At 34.9% G+C, this 26701-nt stretch overlaps 2 protein-coding genes across 8 annotated transcripts in view; one reads left to right on the forward strand and one right to left on the reverse strand.

Moving 5' to 3' along the window:
- Positions 1-8: 8 nt before the first annotated feature.
- Positions 9-11434, reverse strand: LOC139785016 (glucose transporter type 3-like; the record flags this gene model as incomplete). Its single annotated transcript, XM_071724184.1, has 4 exons — positions 11356-11434; positions 10290-10540; positions 9783-9985; positions 9-120 (listed from the first exon to the last, which is right to left on the reverse strand). Coding segments are annotated over exons 1-4 (645 nt in total), but the record flags the coding sequence as incomplete, so codon positions are not given.
- Positions 11435-17326: 5892 nt separating this feature from the next.
- LOC139785018 (octopamine receptor beta-2R-like) overlaps positions 17327-26701 on the forward strand; it is a 29621-nt gene continuing 20246 nt past the window's right edge. For 3 of the 7 annotated variants that reach the window (XM_071724189.1, XM_071724190.1, XM_071724191.1), the window contains exon 1: positions 17327-18597. The gene's annotated coding sequence lies outside the window, so the exon portion shown is untranslated. The remainder of the gene's footprint in view (positions 18598-26701) is intronic. The other 4 variants (XM_071724186.1, XM_071724188.1, XM_071724185.1 and 1 more) reach the window with 4 other exon arrangements.

Here is a 26701-nt window from a genome sequence, read left to right on the forward strand (position 1 = left end):
CATTTTAGAGAATTCTTCGCCTTTATTTCGTTATTCTTCATAAGATGATAGAAAGGACTTTCAGGCAATAGATATACCAAAGCAACCACAAGGCATGTCACGGCACAAATGAAGTTATACCTAATTAACCTATATATTATTAATGGTTACGTAAACTTCCCGGAGATTTAGTTCTAATTCGATTACATTTTACATTTGATATAATTCATTTTGACTGACATACGAGCATACAATGACACAAAAGTTTTATGGTAAGAACATCTCTGTTTAACAACATTAATAATATTTCAAAAAAATATTTATGGAAGATATGATTTTTAAAAGTAAGTAGGACGTATGTACCCCACTGGCCGTTAAAGGGTTAAGACGATCTTAAATATAATAGCCGACTATGAATACTGGCCCTTACGAAAAAGTAGTACTAGCAATCAGTACTCAGTACTGAGTGATCAGTACTCGTAGTATTGAGAGTATTAGTATGTTAATACTCATGAATACTGCAGAATGGTCAGTACTGTGTCTGTCAGTGCTTACAGTACTGGCAGTACTACAAGCAATAATACTCATTAGTACTTCAAAGTATTAAAGTGGTCAGTACTTTATCAGATTAATATTCGGAGTACTATCATGATAGTACTGCCAGTACTGTAAGAAACTAATAGGCACAGTACTGACCATTCTGCAATATTCATGAGTATTAACATACTAATACTGTCAATACTACGAGTACTGATCACTCAGTACTGAGTACTGATTGCTAGTACTACTTCTTCGTAACGTATCTTGGAAATACTAAATTAATAACACAGGCACAGAAAATTAAAAAAGTGGTCTGTTCTTTTGACCAGACCCACCTATCTTTATGTATTTTGACGCGCTGAATCCGAATCTGAAGTCCGTTTAGCCCAAACATTCTCAAAATTTCGAGTAAATCGCAAAAAATAGCTAAAAATGGCGAAAAATCACGTTAACGAGTGCGAGAAAATTCGGAAAAATTTTTTCTGACTTGGATCAAGTGTGTTTCTTTTGTATTTTGACGCGCTGAATCCGAATCTGAAGTCCGTTTAGCCCAAACACCCTCAAAATTTCGAGTAAATCGCAAAAAATAGCTAAAAATTGCGAAAAATCACGTTAACAAGTGCGAGAAAATTCGGAAAAATTTTTTCTGACCTGGATTAAGTGTGTTTCTTTTGTATTTTAATGCGCTGATTCCGAATCTAAAGTCTGTTAAGCTCCATTACTAAAAAAATTTGGCAAAATCACAAATTAAAAAAAAATGAAAATCGTGAATAGTAAAAAATCCAGAAAAAAATGTCATGGATATGAATTACTTCAGAACAAATTGTACGGAATCAAGTTTACTTTGATGTTCTTCTTATACTGTTCTTCTCTTGTAGCGAACTCTTTTCTCTTCGAATGACCTATGCAGTGGGTTTCTCTTTCTCTTCTTCCCATTCTGATTCGTTTCTCTCTTTAGTGTCCAACAGTAATCTGCCATCATGTTGATATCCCATCTTCCTTGGTATCGAAACTCCATTTCACGTATATCTTGATGGAATCGTTCTCCTTGTTCTTCACTGTAGTCTCCAAGGTTTTCAGGAAAGTAGTTAAATGAGAATGTAGGAAGTGCAATTTGAGATTCATCAAGCAACCTAACTTTTTAAAATTTTTCAACAACTCTTCAACCAAAATCTGGTAATCCTCACTCCTCTCATTTTTTAAAAAGTTCTGAGATACATTCCTGAAACTTTGCCACGCTGCTTTTTCAGTGTCATTCATCTGTGTAATGAAATTTTCGTCTCGAAAAAGAGTTCGAATTTGAGGACCATCAAAGATACTCTCTTTCAATTTCGCATCACTTATCGCGGGAAACTTCTTTCCTAAGTATTGAAAACAGTCACTATCTTTATTCAAAGCTTTGACAAACTGCTTCATGAGACTAAGCTTGATATGAAGAGGTGGTAGCAGAATTTTCGAAGGATCAATCAATGGTCTGCGTTTAATGTTCCTTGATCCTGGATGAAACTCCGTTCTCTTTGGCCATTCTTTCTGAATATAGTGATTTATCCTGTCCCTACTATCCCATAAACATAAGAAGCAGGGATTTTTTGTGAAACCTGATTGTTGGCCTAGGATCATAGTTAAAATTTTCAGATTTCCGCAAACTTTCCATTGATGTTCCAAATACTTTATTTTCTCCAATACTATCTGCAAATTCTCGTAAGTCTCTTTGAGCTTTGTTGAGTGACCTATTGGAATAGATGCATATGTATTCCCGTTATGGAGCAACTCTTTTTCGAGACGAAAATTTCATTACACAGATGAATGACACTGAAAAAGCAGCGTGGCAAAGTTTCAGGAATGTATCTCAGAACTTTTTAGGAAATGAGAGGAGTGAGGATTACCAGATTTTGGTTGAAGAGTTGTTGAAAAATTTTAAAAAGTTAGGTTGCTTGATGAATCTCAAATTGCACTTCCTACATTCTTATCTTAATTACTTTCCTGAAAACCTTGGAGACTACAGTGAAGAACAAGGAGAACGATTCCATCAAGATATACGTGAAATGGAGTTTCGATACCAAGGAAGATGGGATATCAACATGATGGCAGATTACTGTTGGACACTAAAGAGAGAAACGAATCAGAATGGGAAGAAGAGAAAGAGAAACCCACTGCATAGGTCATTCGAAGAGAAAAGAGTTCGCTACAAGAGAAGAACAGTATAAGAAGAACATCAAAGTAAACCTGATTCCGTACAATTTGTTCTGAAGTAATTCATATCCATGACATTTTTTTTCTGGATTTTTTACTATTCACGATTTTCATTTTTTTAAATTTGTGATTTTGCTAAATTTTTTTAGTAATGGAGCTCAACAGACTTCAGATTCGGAATCAGCGCATTAAAATACAAAAGAAACACACTTGATCCAGGTCAGAATAAATTTTTCCGAATTTTCTCGCACTCGTTAACGTAATTTTTCGCAATTTTTAGCTATTTTTTGCGATTTACTCGAAATTTTGAGGGTGTTTGGGCTAAACGGACTTCAGATTCGAATTCAGCGCGTCAAAATACAAAAGAAACACACTTGATCCAGGTCAGAAAAAATTTTTCCGAATTTTCTCGCACTTGTTAACGTGATTTTTCGCCATTTTTAACTATTTTTTGCGATTTATTCGAAATTTTGAGGGTGTTTGGGCTAAACGGACTTCAGATTCGGATTCAGCGCGTCAAAATACATAAAGATAGGTGGGTCTGGTCAAAAGAACAGACTACTTTTTTTATTTTGTGTGCCTGTGTAAAATACTAAATTAACACACTAAACTATCAATATGACGTTATTTTGATAACATCTTGACTTTTTGTTCTACTTGGATAGTACTGCGTAAGTAGGGGAGAGTGGGCTCCCTTGAGCCACGGGGTCCAATGTGACAGTGCGTGTTTTCTGTATTAACGTTCTGCAAAATAGTGACGGTGGGTATGAAAACTTTCGTTTTCAAAACATATAACTTCCATCAAAAAATTATGCCGAAATAAGCATATATACTTTAGTTAAAGGCAGATATGTAATTGGAGCCTTGCAAAGTAAATTTTTACTTGTCATAACTTTTTGATATGTATGGATTTCTAGGGATTCTACAGTTAAAAAAAAATTCATAAGACGTTCGTCGGGATCTAGGTTCAATACCAACGTGCGCACAAAAACGTTTAATTGTTCTGTATCTGAAATATTTACGATAAATAATATCGATGTTCAGTGGGGTCCAATGTGACGCAGGTTGATGGGGTCCTCTGTGCCACGCTTACAGAACTATCTAACCTACCTACGTGACAGCGCGAATTTCCGTAGTGTGTTTCGATCGCGGAATAGTAAATGTTAGTGCCTAAATTTTCCTATAAAATGAAATAATTTCCATCGATAATCATATCCACACTTTCATTTTTTCTTTTTTTCGCCCTTTAGTTACAGCTCTTATGAAAAAGTAGTACTGGTTTTAATACTGGAAAAAGTATTGGTGAAAGTACTGGAGACATAAGTACTCAAAGTACTACTAAATTCGACCATACTGACTTCGTCAGTACTCCTTCCCAGTACTCATCCAATACTCATTCAGTACTCCCTTCAGTACTTCCTCTAGTGTGTACTCCCTCCAGTACTCCCTCCAGTACTTTCTCCAGTGTGTACTCCTCCCAGTACTCCCTCCAGTACTTTCTCCAGTACTCCTCCCAGTACTCCCCCCAGTACTCTCTCCAGTACTCCCCCCAGTACTCCCTCCAGTACTCCCACCAGTACTCCCTCCAGTACTCCCTCCAGTACTTTTTTAGTAGGGTAGACCGGGGACAAAAGTAACAGGGTACAGTTGTAACATCGTGAATATTTCTTAAACTATAAAAAGTACGTGTGTGGGACCGCGAGGCGAGATCCGCTAGATGGAGCGGCATTTGTTCCTTAGTTCATTGCCGCCCCTCGCGGAACGTGCATGTGTGCAGGAGAAGAAGTTACTTTTTTCCTTTCTGAAGTAAGTTTTCTTACGTGCATAAAATCTGAAATATTTTTCTTTCTTTATGCTGAAGGTATAAGGTTTTATCTTTATATGTTTTAGTGATTATCTATGTTGATGATTTGCATAATACGATTGACTTTCATCCAGATATTTATGTAAAAAATTTACTTCGAATCATAAAATATCATTAGGGGACAATTGTAACATCAATGCCTGGGGAGAGAGAGAGAGAGAGAGAGAGAGAGGAGAGAGAGGAGAGGGAGAGGAGAGAGAGGAGAGGGAGAGGGAGAGGGAGAGGGAGAGGGAGAGAGGAGAGGGAGAGGGAGAGGGAGAGGGAGAGGGAGAGGGAGAGGGAGAGGGAGAGGGAGAGGGAGAGGGAGAGGGAGAGGGAGAGGGAGAGGGAGAGGGAGAGGGAGAGGGAGAGGGAGAGGGAGAGGGAGAGGGAGAGGGAGAGGGAGAGGGAGAGGGAGAGGGAGAGGGAGAGGGAGAGGGAGAGGGAGAGGGAGAGGGAGAGGGAGAGGGAGAGGGAGAGGGAGAGGGAGGAGGGAGAGGGAGAGGGAGAGGGAGAGGGAGAGGGAGAGGGAGAGGGAGAGGGAGAGGGAGAGGGAGAGGGAGAGGGAGAGGGAGAGGGGAGAGGGAGAGGGAGAGGGAGAGGGAGAGGGAGAGGGAGAGGGAGAGGGAGAGGAGAGGGAGAGGGAGAGGAGAGGAGAGAGGAGAGAGAGAGGAGAGAGGAGATGAGAGAGAGAGAGAGAGAGAGAGAGAGAGATGAGAGAGAGGAGAGAGAGAGAGAGAGAGAGAGAGAGCTATTTTCTGTTTCTTTTTCATTTTATTATAGTTAATTTTTTAAATATATATGATTATAAATAGTCTTTCAGTTGAGGAAAATAGTATTATTTGTTTTTGTTTGCTATAATGTAAAAAAATACTGATATTGTCATGTAACATATTATTTTATCATTAAAGTTGCATTTCTTATAGAAAATTCGTAAGATTGATTAATTAACCTACTAAATAACCATTATTTTATTTATAGATGATGTGGTACAATCGTCCCCCTATGCTGTTACAATTGTCCCGGGGGTTGGGACGGTTGTAACAGTATTCCTCATATTCTTTAAACAATAATAAATTTTTTCCTAGTTACATTACTGAATTCAGCACAAGAAAATTTTGTAGTCAAATAAATTCTACATCTAAAGGTACAGGTCTTTTTTACGTAGATATTATATTTTAACTGTTATAAAATCTTAAACTCAAAATGTTACTTTTGTCCCCGGTCTACCCTACTTATCGAATACTCGTGGGATACTAACGTGTGATACAGGCGCAGTAGGGGAGAGTGGGCACCCTTAAACCACGTTTTTTTAAATCACATTAAAAATGGTTTTTAATAACTTTATTATAATATAAATGAGACTATTCGATGTTTAATATAATAAACTTTGTTTGTAGATAATTTAAGAAGTAAATTTTCAGAAATATTTTGCAAAAATAATGATATTTCGAAATGCTGCGTTTGTCACAGTGGACCCCACGCGTGGGGTCGATTGAGCCATAGCGTAGGGTACACTGTGACATGTAATGTGAAAGGTAGGGTACCCTGTGACACGTAGTCTATTAACTCTTCTCTCTACAAAAAGGAAAAACCAAGACTGTGCTAGAGAACCAATTTATCAATAATCGTGTCATATTTGTTTCATCAGATGATCTAAGAAATTGAAAACTGAAAACAAAGTCCTATAACCTCACTTTTTGTCGTAACCTAGCAGAGATCAACGAATATTGCCTCACAGCGACTCGATTACATGTGATCTGTAACTAAAGGGTGAAAAAAAGAGATAATGAAAGTGTGGATATGATTATTATCGATGGAAATTATTTCATTTTATAGGAAAATTTAGGCACTAACATTTACTATTCCGCGATCGAAACACACTACGGAAACTCGCGCTGTCACGTAGGTAGGTTAGGTAGTTCTGTAAGCGTGGCACAGAGAACCCCATCAACCTGCGTCACATTGAACCCCACTGAACATCGATATTATTTATCGTAAATATTTCAGATACAGAACAATTAAACGTTTTTGTGCGCACGTTGTTATTGAACCTAGATCCCGACGAACGTCTTATGAATTTTTTTTTAACTGTAGAATCCCTAGAAATCCATACATATCAAAAAGTTATGACAAGTAAAAATTTACTTTGCAAGGCTCCAATTACATATCTGCTTTTAACTAAAGTATATATGCTTATTTCACGCCACTCTGACACGCTTGGCTCTAGAACACCGTGACCGCCGGGGCACGAAACCCTCGGGGCACGCGCTCCGCCTAACCGAGTAAGTAAGGAAACGATGAAAGTAGTGGTATTTCACCGGCGATGTTGCCATCTCCCACTTATGCTACACCTCTCATGTCTCCTTACAGTGCCAGACTAGAGTCAAGCTCAACAGGATCTTCTTTCCCCGCTAATTTTTCCAAGCCCGTTCCCTTGGCATAATTTTTTGATGGAAGTTATATGTTTTGAAAACGAAACGGTGGGTTTTCATACCCACCGTCACTATTTTGCAGAACGTTAATACAGAAAACTCGCACTGTCACATTGGACCCCGTGGCTCAAGGGAACCCACTCTCCCCTACTTGCGCAGTACTATCCAAGTAGAATAAAAAGTCAAGATGATATCAAAATAACGTCATATTGATAGTTTAGTGTGTTAATTTAGTATTTTATTAATTTAATATTTCCAAGATATGTTACGAAAAAGTAGTACTAGCAATCAGTACTCAGTACTGAGTGATCAGTACTCGTAGTATTGACAGTATTAGTATGTTAATACTCAAGAATATTGCAGAATGGTCAGTACTGTGCCTATTAGTTCTTACAGTACTGGCAGTACTATCATGATAGTACTCCGAATATTAATCTGATAAAGTACTGACCACTTCAATACTTTGAAGTAGGGGAGACCGGGGCCTAACCGTCGCCGGGGTTGAACCGTCAAATCAAATATCTCGGAACCTGTATATTGTGCGAACTCGCTATTAACATTGTAAACGCTGCTTATGGTACCCATGTGACCAACGGAGTTTCGGCAGGTTACCTGCCGTGTTATGATTTTTACGAGGGCAAACGTGTTTTCGGAAGGTGAAAGTTACATTTTCTGCGCGTGGAAATTTTGTAATATCTGCAATAATATTTGCTCTCCAAATCTCGAGGTACGTGATTATAAAGAGTAATGCATGCTGAACACGAATCCAGTGTAGTTTTTTCATTATCGTTGATGTCTAATATTTCGTGGGCGATCAAACCTGAAACTTGTGTTTGGGGTTAATCCGTCAGTAAGCAGTCCGGGTGCATTTCCAAGGCATTTCCGGGCATTTCCAGGCTCACTGCATATGGAATATGGATGAGACGGGAATTACAACCGTTCAGACACCGAATAGAGTCATCGGACGTCGAGGAGTGAAACAAGTCGGGCGAGTGACTTTTGCGGAAAGAGGAACCCTCGTAACTATTTTTTAATAATGTTTTGCATAAAAATTTTAAATAAATTTTTATATTTTTCTCTTAAAAAACAATTATTAAGACGTATCCTATCATTTTTCAGGATTAGATGTACGTATATGTATTGAAAATGCAGTGTGACGGTTAAACCCCGGCATTTTTGAGATTTCAATTTTTCCACCGTTGTCGTTTTTGCTCTATACCGGTTAAACAAAGCGACGTAGATAAAAATTTCCTATATAAATTTTGTAGCTAAAGGTTCACTCTTTACAGTGGTATACCACTTTTAACTAAAATTATTTATTTTCTTGTTAAAAATCGGCACCGAAAAAAAACTGACGGTTAGGCCCCGGTCTCCCCTACTAATGAGTATTATTGCTTGTAGTACTGCCAGTACTGTAAGCACTGACAGACATAGTACAGACCATTCTGCAGTATTCATGAGTATTAACATACTAATACTCTCAATACTACGAGTACTGATCACTCAGTACTGAGTACTGATTGCTAGTACTACTTTTTCGTAAGGGTGTCATACTCTGATGTCATACTGAAGTACTAATGAGTATTATTGCTTGTAGTACTGCCAATACTGTAAGCACTGACAGACACAGTACTGACCATTCTGCAGTATTCATGAGTATTAACATACTAATACTCTCAATACTACGAGTACTGATCACTCAGTACTGATCAGTACCGAGTACTGATTGCTAATACTACTTTTTCGTAAGGGAGATCACATGTAATCGAGTCGCTGTGAGGCAATATTCGTTGATCTCTGCTAGGTTACGACAAAAAGTGAGGTTATAGGACTTTGTTTTCAGTTTTCAATTTCTTAGGTCATTTGATGAAACAATTATGACACGATTGATAAATTGGTTCTCTAGCACAGTCTTGGTTTTTCAATTGACCAAAGATTTGTAATAAACAGGATTTAAACAGATCTCTTCTACGTGTCACAGGGTACCCTACCTTTCACATTACATGTCACAGTGTACCCTACGCTATGGCTCAATCGACCCCACGCGTGGGGTCCACTGTGACAAACGTAGCATTTCGAAAAATCATTATTTTTGCAAAATATTTCTGAAAATTTACTTCTTAAATCATTTACAAACAAAGTTTATTATATTAAACATCAAATAGTCTCATTTATATTATAATGAAGTTATTAAAAATTATTTTTAATGTGATTTGAAAAAACGTGGTTCAAGGATGCCCACTCTCCCCTGCGCCTGTACCACACGTTAGTATCCTACGATTATTCGATAAGTACTAAAAGAGTACTGGAGGGAGTACTGGAGGGAGTACTGGTGGGAGTACTGGAGGGAGTACTGGGGGGAGTACTGGGGGGAATACACTGGAGAAAGTACTGGAGGGAGTACTGGAGGGAGTACACTGAATGAGTATTAGATGAGTACTGGGAAGGAGTACTGACGAAGTCAGTATGGTCGAATTTAGTAGTACTTTGAGTACTTATGTCTCCAGTACTTTCACCAATACTTTTTCCAGTATTAAAACCAGTACTACTTTTTCATAAGGGGGGCTAATTGTCAAATTGTCAAATTACTTTTATTACAGAAGATGGTCTAACGACAGACTGAAACGTTTGTAAATTTTTATTTTAATATAATATTTCAACACGCAAACATCCTGTTGTGATTCTGAGCCCTTTATTTATTACTTGATTTATTAATCGTTTGAGCCTATTTATACTTACGTTATAATTAAATTGAAAAATTTCAAAGATATTATATTCAATGTTACAAGTACCTCGATATAGCATCGTGTTCATTTAATACATGGGCGGCTACAAAGGCATACATAATTCCGCAGTTGATTAAAAGCTGGAAATACATAAGAAGTCGTCCTCGCGAATTCTGATCTGCGATTTCTGCGATGTAAATCGGCGTCAGAATGCAGAATGCTCCACCGCTCATACCACATATGAATCGACCAATTATGAGGAGCGAAATCTGTGCAAATGTTTAATACATCGTATACGTCATTTTCATTAGTTAACGCATCAATATTTTCAAATTTTATCTTTAAAATCCAATATAAAATATTACGTCCAATAAAATATTAAAACAATCCTGTAATAATTGACTTGAACTAATTTGACTATTCCCTGATATTAAATGATATTTAACAATGAGGCGAGGTAATTAAACACTTTGCGGATTGAGACCGCTTTAGCGCATCGAGACAGCTATAAATTTACTCTTATAATTTGTTATATACGTAAACATTTTGGCGAAACTTGACATTACGGCATACTTTTTGGCCAGCGCAGCAAACAAACGTCCATCCGATGATAAATCCTGGCATAGTCAAGGACATGGCTGTGATACGACTGAAATACTTCATAAAAAAAGGCATAAACATCACGCCGACACAAGCACCGGCATTCAAAATACCACCGATAAGGCCGATTTCAGTACCGCTAGCGTTCAAAATGTTTCGAAGAATTGCCCCGGCATTTGAATTCCATCCAAGTGTGACACCGAGAGCGAAACCGCCGAGAGATGCTAAATTTCCAAACAAAAAGAATCACTATTTTATCGCGTATATTTAAGTAAATTATATTGAGCGATTTTGAAATTTGTAGATCCACTTCCACATGTATATATAAGTCCATCCAAATATATTCAAATGTATGAATATATTTGTGTGTAACTATATTATTTTTTCTTATATTATATATCGTAACAATATCCAATGATTATTCAGATTATATTTTTTCACGCCACACAAACGGTAGGTAGGTATAGTCCGCTTATATAGTAGGGCGTCATGTATAGACACACGTGATGTAGACAAAATAATCAGAATTTCATTAGATTTAAAACTACACTTCGTGGAAATCATGACTGTACATACAATCCGAGTAAAATTATTAAAAGGGATATTTTTAATACCTAATGTATATTTTAGTAGAAAAATTTTAAACAAAAACCGTATATACGTATTAGTACTCCTTATTATATTGTAAATATATTCAATTTAAGATCATATCCGCACGATTGTATTCCACGTCGTATAAGTACTATATAATGAATAGTGAAAACTTGTGCATATCTCTCAAATATACTATGCAACCATAAGAATTAAGCTGTTGCTCAAGTTCATAATTTGATTTTACGTAGCAAAACATTAGGAAGATATAATAAACTTTTGTATGAGGCACCGTATGTATGTGTAGGACATATGTATAAAACATATATATTCTATAAATACATGTATATTTTCAAAGTGTTAATAATTATATTTTAAATCTAAAGAAAACATTTACGTTGCTTACAATTAGTTAGAGTGATAGCGAATAAACGTTTTCCGAACTTACTTACGAAGGCAGCCATGTGCTGATTCAATCGATAGATCCTACTATCGTCGTTGACTTCGGGAGCTAATGTCGATGTCATTTTCATAATAGACGTGATAAGTGACGTTGTCTAAGCGCTATCACCATTCTCCAACTGTCATCCACCGATACCGATTCAAATCGACTCGAGAGAATTCAGCTACATGACTGACCCTCTGCTCGATACAAATAACGTATCGACTCGACTTCGCGTTTAATATCCGACCGGATGTTTTACCAAACTGCATTGTTTACCGACCTTGATTCGTGATTTATTCCAAATATCGTTGCGTTCTTTATGATGCAGTCTTCTCTTTAATACGAATGTTTCTAATTCTTTAAAGTGATAAAACAATAACTTAAGATTATGTTAATTATAATGCCTTATATAATAGGCATTATAAATAACATAATCTTAAGTTATTAGTTGCTTCTCTCCACCAATCTGCATATAAAAAATCCGATGTCTAGTAATAACAAATTAGGTAATTCATTAGATAATTTATTAAATGCAATGCTACGTAAATAAGGATGCGTAGATTCAACATATTTTTATACATTAATAATTTTTATATCATAAAATAGTTTTACCATACAATAATATAAAATAGAGAGTGTTTGAAAGAATTAAATCTATAAAATCAATATGTTGGCACGCAATATTTAGCACGCCAGCTTATTAACAAATTCTGGAATTGTCTATCTTTGATTTATCTTGTACGTAAAGCGATAAATCTTATCGATCAATATGCAATATAGTAATTGATAACTATAAATATCTTATAAATCTGTATAATAAATTAAAAAACTGATTTTTATGTAAGTTTTATGGGAAACAATTGTAGATATTGTTATACTACATTATTCCAATTTTTGTTAAAACAGCATCGATAATGAATTATTTTAAAAACCGTTACTGCTTTTCCTTTGATAGAAGTTAAGAAGTTTATAAGATTGTCATCACACACAAAAGCAATTCTGTTATATACGAATATTATTTCGTCAAGTATTATACATGGTATAATAGTGTCAAGTTCTTTTTGCTCACAACTATGCTTTATTTATATTTCATCGAGACATAGCATTGGGCGGCACCGCGATATCCTTCAGAAAGAACATTGATTTACCTTTCCCAAGTCGAAACGTTTCTACGTATATTTTTCCCACAATAACGTGCGTGCCTTCAAAGTTGCGGCGAGTAGGGGCTACATACTGACAGAAGCTCAGTCGGGCATTAAGAGAGAGAGAGAGAGAGAGATGGCTTCTTATCAAAACAATCAATATTGAACAAAGCAATATTAATCAAAAGTGACACATTACATATTACAAGTTAAAATATTTTTAATATCTTACAGAATTCAAGAATTCTTTAATCAGACTATTTGTCTGCAGCAACAATTTAATTTTGTTTAATAATACCACTTATTAATGGTGCATATCTGTGATTTTAAATGATGATATTAAACGGACTTCAATAACACTGTCTTGTAATTTGTCAATAGCACAGGCCGACGGCAATTTTGATCCACAGATCTCAATAGTCAAAGGATTTTGGCGTGCAGAAACCGAATCCATTGATCAAATTGCTCTATCACGTCAGGTTTCGGAGATATATGTACCTAAAAATGCCAAAAATGCCATTTTTCGGCTTTTTTAGATTGAAATAACTGTAAAATAATACGTGTTAGGCCCATTTTCTCAACGGATTCGAATTCTGTAGGAAAAAAATCTATAGAAACCATATGTCATATCTTGAGAAATTGATTAAAAAAGTACTATATCTACCTCCATGACGCTTTAACCCGCGCACGAGTTGCTGCCCCGCTACGGGTAGAAGCAGGAGGTAGATATAGTATTTTTTATCAATTTTCAAGGTATAATATATGGTTTCTATATAGATTTTTTCCTACAAATATCTTCGAAACCTGACGTGATAGAGCAATTCGGGCAACGGATTCGGTTTCTGCACGCTAAAATCCTTCGGAAACGACTATTGAGATCTGAGAATTAAAAAAAGTCGAAATTTGTCTCTCGCAATACGAAGTGAGCCAAGCGAGAGAACCAATCAACATCGCGAAAGACGGCAACAATTCAATCTCTTACATGCCTTCTTTAAGAACGGAAATACGTATTTTAAGAAACTTTACTTTATTAAGATAGAAACATTATATCAATGCATAAATGCTTAAAAGATAAAAATGAAAAAAATGCGGAGTTAGGTTACAATGTGACGATAATATATAGATATGTATACATATATGTATTTACGTGTACCAATATGAGTTTGAATGTACTTTCATTATTTTCCATTATTGTCTGAAACAATAATATGAATATGAATATATAAAGATGTGCAGGTTTTGGTATTCATACTTTGGATTTTGACAGAGGCACGATTTAATATAAATAAACATGTAAGGCAAATAATGAGATATGTGTGCAGGCGCTGTGCACGATGTGAACGATGTGCAGTTGATCGTGAGTGGACGTTACCTATTCATTGTTTGCACATCAACGACGTTTCTCATTTCTCGGCCAGAATGTCGATACTCGGCCGACTAACGAATGTCGATGAAACAGCTCTTACGTAAACGTTCAAAAGAGGTGAAAAACAGCCAATGCATTAGGTATGCCATAATAGTCTAAGAGCTGACGACACTTTTGGCCAAGTGATTTTGTAAAATACGATTTTCCGTTTTAACCTGCGTGGACGATTCTCCTTCGATAATCCGAACACCTGGTTGGCCGTACCTGGGGGGTTTAGAAGTACGCAGGTGAGAAAAAAAACGGATTTTCGAGTCATAGTATAAGTCTTAATTTTTATCGGATATTGATAATTGATCACTCAGAACATGCGCCAAAAGTGTCGTCAGCTCTCCGACTATAACGATTTAGTAGTGTATGTCAAGTCGTCTTATGTACATACATAAAATATCGATTAAAAACTTGTGTCCTATATGCACTCTTGTTAAATTGTTGTCTCTAATAAGAGAAAAATTGAACCTACATATATTCTTTCATAATGTAACTTTAAATTTATAACGTACATATCTCACACATATATCTTTCTTTTCTTATCACCTTCTTAAAAATCATATTTATATTAAGAATTTGTTTTTAAAAGTCTACAAAGTATTAAAAAATGTAAGGAATATCTTGGTCACATCAAGTACAGTAGTATGGTGTATCCAAATATAACCTGTTGTACGTTTACTAGTGCTATGCGAAATTATCTTGGAAAATTTTGTATCAATCTCTAACTTGTACACTTCTATTACCTTAAATATGAAAGTTTGCTGACATTAAACGGGAAAGTTATAGCGATAGCTGTAACTCAAAAGAGAAGATAAATTAAGATAAATTTGCTTTTTTCTTCATATTCCCTGTTCTAAACAACTCATTACCAATTGTCATGGGAACAAGTGTTATTGTATATATACACATATTATATAGTTCGAATTAACTGTGACATATGGTATAACGCGGTAACATTTTTGTTACAAAATAAAGAATTACTCGGACAGTCAGAAATTGGTATATTGGTAAAATATTGTAACAATGGACCATCGACAGTTCCGTGATGAATTATATGCGATGTCTCACTACATCTTACTGTATTATTAGAGATATTAAATAGATAATATAAGGTACGGTGCTACATGTATACAAGTGTTATCACGTGGGACTGACTCAAGCGAATGACGAGAGTCTCTAAATAAATGACTAAATCCGAAATATTTTAAGAATAATTCCTTCCACGTTTTAAATTTGACATATATATTTATGAGAGAAAAGAAAAGAAAAGAAAAGAAAAGAAAAGAAAAGAAAAGAAAAAGAGAACTCGTTGACCATATCTATGATATGATCATATTCGATATACATATATATTGACCATACATATATTGATCATACGTATGATAAAAATTACAATTAAAATGGCTCGCTAACGACAAGGTTATTAATAAAAAAAGCAGTATGATTTGTAAGTGTGCGAACGTCTGATCGTCGGTTATTTGCTGGTGACATGCGAGACTGGAACATTTTTGCCGGTAGTTGATTCCGCGGCTAGGTGTCATCTAATATTAACGCGTGCACAGCTGCCGCAATCACGTTGCAGGAGAAATCCTTCCCACGCTACGTCGTTGGGTGAAATAGATCGCAATTTCGACTTCCATCCAATAAGTTCCGGTACCTTCGCTAGCAGTACACAGCTCTTAGAAAAAGTGCCTTCTTTTTTCGATCTCTATTCTTCGTGCCGGGTCGTATATATACATATATAATATATATGTACATATATATTCTCAGTAGGTGTACATCGCTTCGTGTATGCGCAAGATATTGATTGGAATTGGTCGTTGCCCTCGAATATCTAGTCGCTTTAGTCAAACCACGATTAGATACTGTGGATTACGTGCTAATTATGAACGTAATTAATCATGTACTTCCACCCGTGATATCTTGTTGAAAGTGAAAGCATCACTGTGACGTTTGTATTCCATATTACAATAACGTAATATCAATTCCTGCATTGATATTAACGTTATTATAATGTAAAACGTTAAATAAAAGGCTTCCAAATTTAAATGATGCATGCGTGTAACCACTAATTTTTCTGCGCGCTTCAAAATGCATTACAATATGTGCATCTCCAAGCATTCCACTAATTAAAAAAACTGCTTTTTTATGCACATTACAACACATTAAAAAATTTTAATTCCTGTAGACACGTATTTTTTAGACAACTTGCTAAATCTCTCATGATAATTAAATAAAAAAGATGCCATAAATAATAATAATATTAATTCTTGGATAAACAATTAATGGCAAAATATAAATTAATTGTAAACACAGTTTGTCCTCGCGCACCTATATGACACCTAAACTTATATATATACTTATGTTTTTATATTGATGTATTGGTTAAAACTGTGTGAGATGTCGCATTGGATACAATGCGCGCGCATTAGATGAAAACGCTATTGTATGCTAACACGCGCGTTGAACGCATTCAAAGTGAGAAAAAGAGAGAGAGAAAGAGAGAGAGAGAGAAAGAGAGAGAGAGAGAGAGAGAGAGAGAGAGAGAGAGAGAGAGAGAGAGAGAGAGAGAGAGAGAGAGAGAGAGAGAGAGAGAGAGAGAGAGAGAGAGAGAGAGAGAGAGAGAGAGAGAGAGAGGAAGGGAGATGCTCGATTCGCATTAATTTAAAAAAATCGGTCTTGCTTGAATTAGAAGCCATTTTCGATTTTAACAAGTAACTTGCTTCTGCTAATCGCATGATAATGTGTGTAAGTAAAAATTATTTTATTTAGTTGTTTTACACTTAGGCTTTTTATTTCTGCGTACATCACGCTTCACATCTTTGTCTCACATAATTATACATTCTCAAAGGCTCTCGACTTGTATTATAAATAGAAACATCGACGTGTCATCTATCAAATACGTAAATGTATTGTAGGATAGTAAACTCTGTCGATCGAGTGTCGTTATCGTACGTTATTGTACTAAATTATTATAATAATATTAAATACCAGAAGACAAAAGGCCGTTAGAAGAAAGCTGTATTTGAGAGAAGAAGAGAGTATTTAATTAAATAATATTAAAAATATAACATATGCGTATGCGATACACGCAAGTCAAGTCGTCCGCATTAATATTTCGATCAAATCGTACAGAGGCTCGATTATGAATACGACGTAGAAGAAGGTGTCTTGGGGCAGCTTTAAAGTCATCGCTCCGAAAAGCGTGAATCCCCCTCTAAAGATTGCAAGCACGAGTCTTTGAAAATTTCGCTGGTAGCATACTAGTATGGGTCGTGGCTCAAGCTTTTCCTCGACGCTATACATCTACACCCCTCTATCCTCGTCCCTTTTGCCTGGCGTTTGTCTCCCTCTTTCTCCCACTCACGAGCCCGAGGTACGCTCGCTCATTCAAGCTCGACCCCAGCAGCAGTCGAGTCGACAACGATTCAGTCGCGGTCGACCCGCCACGCTGCGAGCTTTGCTGAGTACGCGTGTGCTCCGAGGTGCTCCGAGGTGCCTCTTTCTCTCCTTCGTTCGTCTCTGCTTCTCCTCTCTTTTTCCTTCCTTTTATCTCTACTTGACCATCTCTCCTTAGCCCTTCCTATATCGCACGTCCTATTGCACGTTCTCTCCTTTATTCTCTCTCTCTCTCTCTCTCTCTCTCTCTCTTTCTCTCTTTTTCCTTCATCTCTCTTTTCTTCTCTGGGTCTCTCGTCTCATTGCGCGATCGAGCCATCGTTCTTTAAGAAAGATAATATACGGTTTTCTTAGAGAGAGGCGACGAGATTTCTACTCGACTCGCCGGCTGAGGGAAAGCGAATTTGCGAATCAGGATTATCAGGGTGGGTTTAACATATCTCTATGGAGAAAGGGAGAGAGAAAAAGAGAAAGAGCGGTGAGGGCGGGAGAGAGAGATAATCGCAAAATCGACTTAGAGGTTCGAAGCTCCAGGTTCGGAGCTTGCGCCGATTCGTCGGGGCAGCTTGGACTAGCGTAGCGGATCTTTTCAATTTTCTCACATTGCGAATGCGACCGATGCGAGCTCGTTCAGAAACACGGCAAGAGCGTAATGAATCGCTCTTACGCGCGAGCAAACGAGTGTCGAGTGAAGGAATGTGCCGCGGACTCATTCGAAGAGGAATTGTGACCATGGAGTAAGGACGTTAGAATGTACGATCGACGATCGCCTTCACCCTCGCCCTCGTGCCGAGCTTAAACTCGAACGCGGAAACGAGCTCTCTCTCTCTCTCTCCCCCTCCCGAACACGTCGATTTCCGTTTAAGCCTGATCCAAAACGCTTGAGATATCTATGAGGGTGTAACGAGTGTTTCTCGTCGTCGTCGAGGAATATCAAGGTTCTCCGCGAGGAAAAGGAGACGAGAAGATCGAGGAGCGTGAAACGATCGAGGAGAGCGTGAGACAGCCTCAAAGATCGACGCATCCAGAGATGTTTCTCGAGGGTTGTGCGGTCCAGGACTGGACGACTCACTCGCGTAAAAGGAAGTATGTTCTGTCGATATGCGACTCGGTGAGCAACGCGCCACGATAATGGAGTGATTCAGTAGTCGTGATAACGCCTACGATGCACGTGCGCGAATGCCGACAAGTACGAGGAAGTCCTGTGAGAACGTCAGGTGCTCGGCACTTGACAGAAGCGATTCTATAGGAAATTCCGAAGGATTGCAAGTGGAGGCCCGCAAAATTTATGTGAGTTTTCTATGACGTTATATGTATATGACAATGTTATTTCGTGATTACGACAAAACTCGATATCTCTAGTGCTATGCACGTTCTTCTCCATTCCAGGTGAAGAAATTCTACGTATCGAAAAAATCATGCCATTTTACACATCTGAATTATAAATTTGATTATTCGTCTCAATTCTGATATATGAGACATATGAGATGTAACGATAAAATTATACTTGTATTATTATCGTTCTATATTTACGTTTTATAATCCTTGCATTATAAACTGCATAATAATATAACATTAAAAAGTAAACAATATGTTTCTTGCAAACATCGTTACGGTGCAGCAAAGCTGCAATGAGAGTTAAGTGATACGAATCTTATAGCTTGACAATCTTGACACTATTCTGAAATCAGTTAACGCAAACAGGTTTTCGTTACTAATAAAAACTTGGAGGCTTTAGAAATTGATGATCAAGACAATATATCATAAACTTAAAAATTATACATTTATATATTAGTAATGTGAATATGTCAAATTATGACACAAATATTATGTCCATAATTTAACACAAAATAAAGAAAAGTTTGATGATATGTGAACGAAAATTTTATGCAACAAACATCTGTATAATGTTAAATATAAATTAAAAACATGTTAATTTAACATTTTTGTATGTACAATAGACATCTGTATAACGTTAAATATAAATAAAAAGGATATTTTTTTAACAAAACTATATTATTTTTATGTTAATCTTATGATTAAATATAAAATGTGTTATTTTAACATTTGATTTACTTAAATATAAATTTAACACAAATAAATCAGATAACATAATCAAAATTAGTTAAATTAACACATAAGCATGTTACATTTTTAACACAAAAATTTTAACAAGGATCTTTTTTAACAAAAATACACAAAAGTTTTTACTGTGTACATTAATTAATCAAAATTACACAGAAATATTTAAAACAAAAAACTTTATAATTGACTATTATATCACTATTATATCTCGCTAATAATAAATTTGCTCCAAAGATATACAAGTGGCACGCATTACAAGACTATTAACAGATTTTTATGTACATTTGTACGTTGGTTCACTGTCGTGTCGACAAACAGATTTTGTTTACTAGCTTAGCGAGGTCGCATATACACGTACGCGAAGCGAGAAAATTATATTTAGCAAAATGAGATCCTATCGTGTCGCACGGTATTGCTTTGCGTGACATGAGAAATAAGTATTTGCGGCTATTTGTCCGCGTGCTCCTGCGCTACATTTCGTTTGCGATTTTCGATACAAAATATTGCCAACGTGCATTATAAATGTTATATCTATGTATAGCAAAATTACTTGAGTCAATCAAATTTTTACGTTTATTGAAACGAGAGAAGAGGCGTAAAAATAGGAATAATAGCCGAATTTCATACAAATAACGAAAAAGTGTAACTTTTATTACAATATTAAATGTTTGTATAAGATTCTTTATGTATACATATACATATACATATACATATACATATACATATACATATACATATACATATACATATACATATACATATATGTATATATTATATTAAGAAAAATTTAACGCTAATCTCTCTCTCTCTCTCTCTATCTCTATCTCACACACACACACACACACACACACACACACACACACACACACACACACACATTATAATATGGATCAAGTATATTTACAAGTGCAATTTCGAAACAGCAAGCACCTGTCGCGTATCAGTTACAGCAGCAATGTTATATATTCTATCCCTGTTTGTGCTCCAAGAAATTCTTGGTCGAAATAATAGTACTTTGCGCCTCCACATTCCGTCAAATATTTATTATGCACCTCATTAAACAGTTTCAATAAACTTGATCGATGAACTAGTTTACATTTCGGAAAAGTGCGTATAATAAGCTGTATAAAGTATTAGCATAAAATCATATTCTATTTGTTTCCATTTACATAACCTATAAATGGATATAAATTCAAGTTTTCGTTACATGTATTTGATATAAATTGCATTTTGCATTAAAATGTTAATTTTTGCATCAGAAATGCATTATAAAATAAATATTTAGTACGTTGTAATTATTTGTATGTGTATATACGTTAAAAATATGTTCCAAAAGTCACATATTTTTCAATATTAGACAATTTGACATTATTATTTATCTACATTTAAAAATTTTTTTTGTCAAATTACATTTACAATGCATTAAACGTGTAACAGTTCTGTGGAATTAGAGTTAAAAAAAAAGAAATAAGCTAAAACATCATTCTTGCTACAATGCTCTTTTGAATTGTAATAGACGGTTGAATTTTAGTAGGTAAAATGAGAAAATTTATACATAAAGAATAATATTAATAAGAATTTATAAAATAATCTTTTATATTTTTTTAACACATTGATGAAGAATAAGTAAAGATAATAGTTGTAGCCTTGACAATAATAAACTTTTAACCATGTAATAAGTATAACTATCGATTGTACACCACAAGTCTCAAAGTTGCACCGTTATCGAATAATTGTACTAGTTGTAGAATGATAGATAACGGGATTGTGACGTAGTAAAACAATTTCTGATAAATTATATGCTCTTTAGTAAATAGTTAATTAATTAACATTGCGAAGTGGAAATAAAAAATGGTGGACATTAGTAATATCTGCCAATTAATTTAAGGCAAAAGAATAGCAGCATCTAATTGGAAAAAGATTTTTCCTTTACACAGTAACTTAATAATAATTATAAATGTTTAACGGCTTGAGCATTTCGCGTTCTTAAAGTCAATTTTAAAAAGAAACAAACACACACACACATAAGAAATTCTCATAAATTCTCCCTACTACCTACATTAAAGCTTACGGGGAATTTAATTACCAACGAGTGTAATGGGGTACAAAGCGGAATATTGCGCTTGAGAGGAATGCTTTAGTATACTAAACGCAGTTATTAGTCACTGCAAGATATAGTACACAACGAGACGCACATAGATTCGATTTTAACATATCTTATTGCCCATCATGCGTGGCTACATCGTATAATATATTTGTATTAATGAAAATTTATATTCTTTTGATAATTACACCATTAAAGTTTACTCCTGTTACTCCAATTACTTTTGTTACTTATTATAGTATAACCATGTGCTTGTCGAGTAATTAAAATAAATACAATATATCAGAGTGAAATTTGTTGTAAATCAGAGTGATAAATTTTACGTGGAAAAACTTAAGAAATTACAAGCAATGACATTAGATTAAATTTTATAATCAAATTCATGTCTAAATTACGACTTCTCTTATTTTTGTTGGTGCGAGGTTCGATAGACGCTATTGCGATCAATCTTATCGACTCTATACTAGACGATAGCAAAGAACCAAAGAGCAGTGATCCATTGTTCTCTAAAATGTTAGAGCAAAAGTCCTTTGTTATTAGTTTTTCGCTCGACGAAATAGCGATTGTATATTTCTATCATTACACCATGACTTACGATCCTAATTGAAAAAAATAAATTTATTTTCCATAATATCTTAGATATTGAAAAATCGTTTATTTCACGAAACCGTAAATAAAAGAACCGTTATTATTGATAAATTACAGCATAACATTTACTATTAACTATTGTATAAGTAATTAATAGGGAGAGATATTAGAATTAAGAATCAGATAACACTATGGAAAACTCTCATTCTTTTAAGTGAATTGTTTTATATCCTATAAACAACACAAACAATAAGAGTAATATCGAGATTACATTTTCAAAAAGACACCATGTAACATTCTTTTTCTTGATGTTGCATATATTGAGAGATGTCATACAGATAAGTTGTATACAAAAATACGTAATTGCAATCAAGGTAATAAAAATAGTTTAGAACATGAGAATAATCAGAAAAATCGTTCGAAAATCATCAATTTTCCAAAAATATTTATGACTATTGTAAATCAGGTACACATGTGCTTCTTCTCGCAAGGGTATCGTAATTCGTTGCGTGACACATGAAAAACTTATTCGCGTATCAGCTTTTCATTCCGTCCCCTTTCCGCGATGTAACTACTCTTCCTCGTTGATTTTCCAGATTGGACTCTGGAGGAAAGAGTAGCTCTCTTGCGGCTCGTCGTTTTCTACGATATGAAATTCAATTCCATCCGATTCCACGAGACTTTTGATAGCGTTATTACAGTCACCTTCGTGCCGCGTATCAGTCAGGGATTACGGACGCGAGCTTTGACAAGGTTAAAAGTTGAGATTGAGAAAATACACAGGATGCTTCCAAATGACATGACGACGTAATCGTTTAGAAAATTTTAAAATAGCTACTTTTAAAATAGAGAGAGAGAGAGAGAGAGAGAGAGAGAGAGAGAGAGAGAGAGAGAGAGAGAGAGAGAGAGAGAGAGAGAGAGAGAGAGAGAGAGAGAGAGAGAGAGAGAGAGAGAGAGAGAGAGAGTGAGAGAGAGAGAGAGCGATTAAGTTGGAAAAAATACCCAATAATGGAGAGAGTAATGCTTATTAATGATGACCCATATGCAGTTTTTGCGTGTTAAAACTATTTCTCCAGAATAGTCGTTTTAGCGATAATTAAAAGATGCTTAAAAAGGTATGTCACCGCACAACATATTACACGTATTTTTTTCTTTTCTTCTAAAAGAGAAGTTTTCTTTATGTACGGTGTATTTCATTGCGACAACGTCACAACAAGTAACATTTATTTTATGGTCATATTACGTTCAAGAAAAATAATCTTTTAATTAAAATTTGTAGCTTATATTTTTGATAACTTATTGAGTCCCTTTTTGCATGTGGGGGAGGGGGTTCAGTAAACATATAAAAAATCCGGAATAAAAAAAACGTAATTAATCAGCAGGATGGTTTATCGAACTCTGCGTAGTATATATCCAAATTTATATTTTTCTATATATAAATATATATATATATATATATATATATATAGTGTGTGTGTGTGTGTGTGTGTGTGTCGCATCTATCCATATCTGTCTTGCTGCACACAGACATCTCTTCCCGTTTTCAAAGATACCAGTAAAAATATTCTTGCTGCAAAATTTTCTCTTTTTTCGTTTCTTTAAAATAAAATTTTTTAAAATACTTTTTACATCAAATGATGGAAAAATTGTTTGCTTTTAATGGTAGATTTAAAACTACAAGAGCTTTAAATAAAAAAATATTGAGAGAATAAACTTGAAAAGCAAACTTGCAAAACAAACTTTAAATTATAATAACTGTTAATTGTTCTGTCATTTTCTAAATATCCTGTAAGAATAATAATAAAGCTTCACGGAAAAAAAGATTTGCTAGAATAGCAAATCTATTTGTTAAATATGGGACAACTAACATTTTTTGCTGCGAGAGCTAATTAATTTTGCAATAATAGCAAAAAGAGCTCTCGCAACAAAAAATGTTAGTTGTCCCTATAGTAGCAAATCCTTTTTTTTCCGTGTTGGCTTTTGAATAAAAGCTGAATTCGTTGATTGAATAATCACCGATAAGTAATCATATAATTTCTTAAGAGGCCTCACTCGATTATTCTTGCTTTTTGCGGATTCTTAGATTCTTAGATGTGAGAATAATTTAAAGTTAGGAATTTATAATGCCCGACGGTAAATTATGCTGCGATAACAAACGACAATAAAACGCCATTATTTTCGCATAACGAGACGCGATGATAATCTGCGAGCCGCTTAAGGCCGCTTCCGCATCTACAAGTGATCACATAAGCTAGCTTCAACACGACTTTGCGACTTGCTTCTCGTATGCATACTAACCTAACCCAGCGGGATTATGTATTACGATGCGTAACCTGCTGCGTAAGTTGAGCGAGATGCACAATGTTAAGAGAAGCAATGTGCTTAACTTTGCCTCGAAAGTAATAATAAACGCTTGCATGCGTCTATTGTAATTCGGATCGTATATTCTAAATCCTTTATTGCGTTAATGCAGTTACGTTCGGTATTTTTTTTATTGGATGCACACGGTGTAATTTGATTGTCGACATAAGATTGGATGCTAATAATGACTTTCTAATGGGAGGTTGCATGTCTGTTATTACGTAAAAAATTTTTTAGACTTTGAGTTGAATTTAGAGTCCGGCGTCCGGTGGAAAATGATACGAGCAGCGTCAAACCTCTATTAACTTATGTTAAGTGTATGCAAAAGTATAAGCAAGCAAAGAAAACATATTTCTTCAATAATTTGTAATGCACCTCTTTCTAAAAACCATTTAATTTTTTAAATTTATGTGTTTATGATAATAAGCTTGCAATGTGGATTGTAACTGTAAGCAGAGATTTGTTATAATATAAAATTGAAAGATTATAACTTCAACTTTATCTATAAATATACACATGGATTATGGCATCAACTTGTATAACAGTGAATAATATTTTTAAGGACGAAGAAACATGCTACTCTCTGATTACGCTGTACGCTGAAACGATGAGATTTCTTGAAGTTATTTTAAAATATGACAATTGTCTGCGCAGCGGCTGCCAAAATTCTATTAAAATACGATCATTAAAGACAAGCATTTAAAGATACTCGCGATATTCTTATAATGACGCATGGCCTATGTCCAAATAATGAAATTTTATCGAGATTTGAAAATGTGAGTGAGCAAAATCACTCTAACGATAATTTCTGCTTAAAAAAGGTGGTATATATATATATATATATAATATTTCAAAACATTTACACTTTAAGGTATCTTAACATATTGCTATATAATAAAAGTATATAAATAAAGGCTAGTAAATATATATAATACTTGCTTGTATTTACTATAGCAATATGTTAAGATATATCTTGAAATGTAAATGTTTTGAAATAATGACTTTTATCATATCATTTTCACTATTTTACTCAGATTTTTCATATCTTGATATTATTTTGCATTTCATATAAATTTAGAGATGACATATTTCAATTGCTATTAAACACAGATTCTTGTTGTCAATGTACAAATTTTTCACTCGAGATGCGAAGTTAAGACGTGAAAGTATATCTAAATAGACATTAAGAATTTTATTTAACGGCTATACAAGTCTGTATATTTGTATCGTAGGTATATTGTAATGTTCGTACGTAATCGCACATAGCACGTAGTAGCCGCACGAAACGCATCTCGATTGACGAATGCATGTACACGTAACAGATTCTCTGCAATTAATCTGAGCACCGTGTGCCGAGCACCGAGAATGACGGTCGACCAATTAGCAATGGCATTGTGCTAGAGTATACAGCGCATCCATAATGGCAAACCATTCCCAGTTTCTGCACGCTGAGTCGTTACAAAATTGTACTACAACATATTCATTTTATTATCTGCTTTATTATTAATCGCTAATCTACCTTAATGTTCAGTAAAATTTTTGGTAATGTGGACAAAATTTTTAATTCAGGACTTAATTTTTTCAACATTTGTCCCGCTTTTCTTCAAATATACGCATGCACTATACGCAACTCGCAGCATTTAATTTATTTAAAAAATTAAAATATAACTCGTTATTATATGTATACTATTGACTATTGTAATTGTATACTATTGACTAAAAATCTATGTATATAGCATTTAGACTAATCTATAAGATTAGTATAATATGTCGATTATCGCACGCGTTCCAATTTTATATCGAGAGAAAAACATTTTATTACAACTTATATTTATTTTAACGTTCTCAGTTATTCTGCAAAATTTTTTTAAATTCTAAATGTAACTTGTTAATAGTCATGATATTTGATTGAACAATTTTTTTGACAGCATTGCGTTTTCGTTAATTCAATTGCTATCTATCAATATCCATCAATCTAGAGAATTAGACAATGACTAGGTAATACTAAAGACTAAAGGCAGTAAGGGCTGTATAGGCTGTATATTAGTGTAAATCGGACAAAAATCCAATATCAAATTTGCGCAACATTAAATTATATAAATAATCTATTTCACAAATTATGCACTATGCTCGGAACTTATTGTTAATAAATCCATGATGACACTAGACATGAGGACATTACGCTGCAACGACTGCAGGATTGCTCGTTTGATATAACCAACACTATTCGATTGGCTATTATTCACTTGAGAAGAA

The sequence above is a fragment of the Temnothorax nylanderi genome, unplaced genomic scaffold (genome assembly GCF_030848795.1).
Source record: "Temnothorax nylanderi isolate EJ_2023f unplaced genomic scaffold, tnyl_v1.0 TNYL_tig0724_pilon, whole genome shotgun sequence".
Lineage (NCBI taxonomy): Eukaryota > Metazoa > Arthropoda > Insecta > Hymenoptera > Formicidae > Temnothorax > Temnothorax nylanderi.